The following is a 6010-nucleotide window of genomic DNA, read 5'->3' on the forward strand; positions in this document are numbered from 1 at the left end:
TTTGTTGCATCCGATACTCGCCTTGTCCGGTGGTATTCCAGAGCGTATTACGTGCTAGATTACTCCTTGAATAGGAGACTTGGCCGTGCGACTGGTTACTACACAGAAAAGATGCTCAAGTTACCCCAACCCAGATGACGACACGTGTAGGGTTTGATGCTACCTATTACTCCAACCCAGATGACGACACGTGTATGGTTGGATGCTACATAGAAGTGACGCTTAAGTTACCCCCGCCCAGATGATGACACGTGTAGGGCTGGGTACTACCTGCTACCCCAGCCCAGATGATGACACGTGCAGGGTTGGATGCGAGCCACGCGTCCAAAGCGTAACTGCCCGGAGAGAGAAAAAACCTAGGTATAAAGGTAAACTTAACAGAATTTGCAGAGGTACATTTTCATTACGGCTCATTGTTTTGGGTTGAGTGCACTTTAGTACGGTTCTACAGAGTATAGTTTTCTCTCAGTTTTTGGGTGTTCTTGTTACTGACTTGAGCGTCGGAGCGCCACTGGCTGCAAAGGCGCCATCTTGTGTTTTCAGGTTCTCAGACAGACTATCTGTGGTGTGGACTTGAAGGGCACGTGGTGTCAAGATGGTGAGGAAGATTTTGACGAGGCAACGCTCTTGCGCTATGTCAACTGGCAGGATCATATGGTATCACTCTATTGCTGCATTTCAAGTTTCGTTTTAAAATTCTGAAATTTTATATCTAATAATAATAAATTGTTATTTTTCTGTTAAACCGTCTTAACATCGATACATAAATGTTCAGCCTTCAATCACCTGCTATATTATAGATACTTAAGTTCAACTCATGAAATATTATTCGAATATTATTCATTTGTTCTGCTTAAAACAAATTACAAATAGTTAAGTTATGTCTTACCAAAGCAATGAATTTGCTAAGGACATAGAAACAGAAAAATATGAATTGTACTTTAAGCAAACCAAACCAATCATAATTATTAAAGACTTTAATTTATTGTACATCCATTTCCTTCTCTACACATAGGATAGAAACAAACCACAGGTTTATTGCAACTTAAACCACTATTAGGAATTATTCAAAGTAACTTATTCAAACTCCAAAACCAATGCTTTTGAATTTACTAATTAGGCACCTTAATATACCCCACGTGTGAGGAATTGGTCACTCTGGTGAGGGTTTGCAAATCATAAGCTATCCAACACCTTGAGTTCTCTCGGTGGTAGAAATAACCCACACACTTGCAATCCTTAGTGCATTTGTTTCCACAGTTATTCTCACTCACTCTGTCCCCTGTAGTGTACTTGCTCATGTAATGTTCAACTCCTTCAAGTTTGTAGTAGTGAAACTCATTTGCCTTGCATGATGTCACAGTCTTGGAAGTGCAATTGTTGCTCCACCCAAATAGTCCATTTTCCAATGGACAAGCCACGCATTGGTTGTCATCACATAGCCCAAATTTTCCACATCTCTCAGGCAATTGGCACTCACTCTCATCAGAATCTCTGTCAAATAGAGTGTAGGTCACTTGCCAAACACCATCACGCACATCAAGGAAGTAAGTGTGGAATTTAATGTTACCATCAATTCCAAGCCTGAGGTATGTTATGGTGCTATTGTTCACCGGCCTACCGAGGATTCTATTGCCACTGGTGGAAGAATTGGCCACGAAGTAATCAAATCCAATTTCAAAACTCTCTGAATCAGAAGTGAAGGTGACATTGTCCAAGGAGCCTTGTTGAATGGAGAACCAATCAGATGAAAACCAATACAGAATTGGCCTAGGGGAATTCTTGCTCTTGTAGTACAAGGCCAACCCTTTAGGCTCCAAAACCAAACTGTAAGGTCCATCTACATTCTCCTTCTCTGAAAGCCTACTAACCAGTTTGGATGGTCCTTTTGCTCTAAGATACTGACCAACCAAAAGGGTATCTGTGGGGTGGTCAAAACTCTGCCAAACAAACTTTCCCTGTGCATCAAGGAGGACCATGTTACCATTTGGAAGCAATCTGAAGGCCACAACACCTCTTTTGGAAGTGTTGGTTTGCCAAACAATTCTACCATCAGCATCAGCCAACACAAGGTTTCCATCAGTTCCAAGTGAAAAAGTGGCATTCTCTCCAACTGGGTTGCCTCTATTGGCCTCCCACACCCATCTAAAGAGTTGCTCTGAGCGTTGGAGTCCAACACGCAAAGCTAGAGTGAAGGCATTTGGGGTGGTGTTGTAGAAACCAACTTGGAAAGGAGAGTTGAAGATGCTTATCATTCGGTAATCACCACCGTACTCAACAATGAAGGGTCCAAGTTCACCCGAGTTCACAAATTTGAAGGTCTCATTCTGCGGAACAATTGCATGCACAATGAGGGTGAAAGATGAGAAGAACAATAAGGCAAGAAGAAAAGAAGTTTTGGGTAGAGAAAGAGAAGCCATTGTTGTTGTTGATATATTGTTATATCTATGTGAGTGACCTCTTCTATATATAGTAAGAATTCAGAACTTATTACAAAATACTGTACCATCTTTGGTCAAGGTTTTCAACTCAAATATCACGAGGAATGTCTAGATTTGGATCCAGATCAAATTCGTACAACTGTATAGGATTTTGTATTTCAGTGTTGGAGGACTTGGTGGGTCATCTTTATACTACTATCTTTCTTTTTCTTAAGATTTGTGTATAAAGAAAATATTTTTTGATAAGAAAGATGTCACCGATCATGAATTTCCGTGTCCTACACTGCAAATATGTGACTATTTTATGAAAATGATTCTTTGCTACCTAATTTATTAGAACGTGGAAGCATCTTCTTTTATCTTTGGATAAGATCCTGAGAAAAATATACATTAAAATAAGATTGCTTTTACAAAACACCAAGCAAATCCATATTAGTATTGCATTATTTAAAGATATGATGGTTTTCTGTCTTCGATGATCCATTAAATTTTGAGATTATTAATCTTTTATGCATTAAGTAAGTGATGAGATTGGTCTTAAAAGCATAAATTTAGTTTTAAATTTGAGTAAATTATAATTACAGTGTACAGTGTAGTAAATAAAACTAAAATTAATTTAGTAATAATTTATTTTCTTGAAATTAAGTTCAAGTGTTAATACGAATTGTCAAATGATGTTTGGTTTAAATTTAATATATATGAGCTGGCTAATAAGTCAACGCGATTTAACATGGTCAAAGCTTTGAGCTGCCACTTGTTTTGTGTTGAAGGATTACCTTTTCTTCACACAATCATATTTGGCCTAACGGATTGCATCTGATCTTAATTTCATTTTCAACTCTTGTAATTATAGAATTATGTGTGATTTTTCGTTTAAAATTAAATGTGTAATTTAATTAATCTAATTTTTTATTATATTAAGTAATTGATAATATTTACTTAAGAAAAAAAAAACTTGGAACATTCAGAAGATTCTAGTGGAGGACAGGGTGCTGTATGAGGCTTTGTTGTGTCGGCGGAACCTTCAGAAGGACAGGCTGCGTTATGTGAGGCTTTGTTGTGTCAGTGGAAACCAATGAAACCACGAAACCAATGACCCTACAATGTTGCCTCTTTTGACTTGAAATTGTTTCAACTCATTTTAAAACATGATTTGAACATTTAAAAATATAACTAGTTTCTTTATTTATATTTAAATTATTTTAAAATTTCATTTCACTATAATTTTGACAATTATTTATTGAAGCATTGCTTATTATAGATAGATAACTGTTTTTTTATATCTTATCACTACTACAAATTTTTGTTTCTCTCAAAATACTTATAATGCTTCCTTTCTATACTTTTTTTTAGTTACATGTTTAGTATATTTCTATTTTTCTAGCAGATTTTCTAACGATATAGTGAAATAAAACATATATAAATCGTCTAATAATATACTGTGATATATAATAAATTTGTTAATTTTATCATTATGTTTTAAAACTTTATTTAAGATCATGTTTAGTTGATTGATAATATAAAAAAACTTACTGCATAAAAGTTTGTATAATTCTCTTGTTCTAATTTTTTAAAAGTTTAATTTTATTTCAGATTTATCACAGATTATAATGGTATGATTTTAGTCTTCAAAATTTTAGTTACAGTTTTAAGATTATAGTTAAGTAAATTAAAGTGATATTTTTTAAGATTACTTTTGAATTGGACGAGTTGTTTTTATTTTTAACGTTTACAACAATGATATGATTGAGGGCAGTTGCTTCTTGCATCTAATAATTTTGAACCTACATCCAATGAGTTTTTAAAAGTTTAGAATTACTTTTAGGTGTTTTGTTTAAAAGGAGGAAGCTTCATACGACGATGTTCGTTATTGGTGGTTTCTAGTGGTGGTGAAGGTAACAAATGCAATAAGGTGTGGTGGAGGTTGTGTGGTGTTTATAAGGTTGGGATAAATGTTTCAAGTAAGAAGGAGTTGTTAAATAGGGGTTTTGGGGGTGAAATGGTGGAAGTTAGGTTTCAAGAAATTGCATTTCTGTATTGGCTTTGGGATTAAGCAATCTAAAATGTGTTTTTGATAGTTTGTGTGGCTTCTAGATTTTGAAATCTAGAATTGAGAAACTTGTTCTAGAATATGGAGCTTTGTGTTCCGGAAAGGAAATTCTAAAAGAGAAGTGGAAAAAGAAGATCTTATTCCAGAAAGAAAAATCAAGATAATGGATATAATATATTCCGGAAAAGGGAATGCCGAAGAGAAAATATTACTTTTTGAAATGTAATTGGCCTTTGGATGAAGTTGGATGTTACCTTGTGGAAGTTGTGAAGAAGTGAATTTTTAATGATGAAATCCGGTGAATCCGTGAAGAAGGAAGTCTAGAAGAGGTGTGGTCAACTTCTAGAAGTGAATAGGCTAGTCACAAGTAAATTTGTTAACATAGAGTGAACTTTGACATGTAGAAGTGTCTCAAAATTTGGACAATAATAAAATCAATGTTGAATTACAAGAGGTCTAACACACTTATTTATAGTGCTAAGGGCACTCAAGGTTCATATTTTATCCCTAAAAACTCTCCACTCCCATGGTGAAAATGACTTCCTCTCATTGGAGCAAATCCTCTCAAATTAGAGGTTGACAATGACCTTTCTTTATTGGTGGAAAAATCCTCTCCATTGAGAAGATGATATGTGGACCTTCATGCCTTGATTATCTGTGCTTAGGTGGACTCCTCATGCTTAGATGTCTCATGCTTCCACCTAGTATTTCCATGCTTCTCTTTTACCCTAGACGACCTAGGGTTGCATTGGACCCAAGGAGACCCAATTGTTACCCTTGTTAGACTTTATTTTCATATTTACACTCTACTTTACTAGGTCAATACATGTCCCATGAAAGTTATCCCAAACAAGCACAAATAAAACCTTCATTACTCTGTACACTTTTTACAAGGCTAAGAAGAAGAAAAAACTATTCAATTATGAGTGTTCCCCTCCAATAAAGCTCCATATTTTTTCTATCTTCTTAGCAAATGGTTTTGAGGTTGGATGGTTCCTATCAGGATTTTCCTTTTAGAAGTGAAAATTTATCATTATGGATTTTCCTTTCCGAAAGCCATATTTTCTCTATTGGTTTTGTTGTTCTGAAATGTATTATATGGATTCCAGATTTGCCTTTATGGAATGATAATTTTTTTTTCTATTTATAGATTTGTATTTCTAACATGTGTTTTTTAGAGGCAGAAGTATGAAGAATACACTAGGTTCCTACCCAGAGGTATTAGAGGAGGTTGATGTGTGGGACAAGCTAGATGTTTTGATTTTGAGCAATCAATATCTTATAATGCATTAGACAATGAATGCAAGGCACATCAGTGTAGTGAGGCATTTACCATGGATCAGGTAAGGTCAAAGGTCCAAAACTATTTAGATATTGTGTATGTGTGAAGTATATTTTGTGAATGATATCTAAAGTTGACATATATTATTATAGGTATTTCCTACTCAAGATGACCTATTGAAGTGGTGAGAAAGATTGTTCATTGTTTTTGTTTTTTTTATTATTGTATTAATGTTAA

General features: G+C 35.0%; 1 protein-coding gene across 1 annotated transcript; it reads right to left on the reverse strand.

Annotated features, from left to right (window-relative positions):
* Positions 1 to 940: 940 nt before the first annotated feature.
* On the reverse strand, positions 941 to 2503 carry LOC137835131 (epidermis-specific secreted glycoprotein EP1). Its single transcript, XM_068643489.2, has one exon. It carries the CDS (start codon positions 2418 to 2420, stop codon positions 1113 to 1115), a length of 1308 nt encoding a protein of 435 aa, XP_068499590.1. The 5' UTR covers positions 2421 to 2503; the 3' UTR covers positions 941 to 1112.
* Positions 2504 to 6010: the final 3507 nt, after the last annotated feature.

The sequence above is a fragment of the Phaseolus vulgaris genome, chromosome 5, assembly GCF_051622355.1.
Source record: "Phaseolus vulgaris cultivar YP4 chromosome 5, ASM5162235v1, whole genome shotgun sequence".
NCBI lineage: Eukaryota > Viridiplantae > Streptophyta > Magnoliopsida > Fabales > Fabaceae > Phaseolus > Phaseolus vulgaris.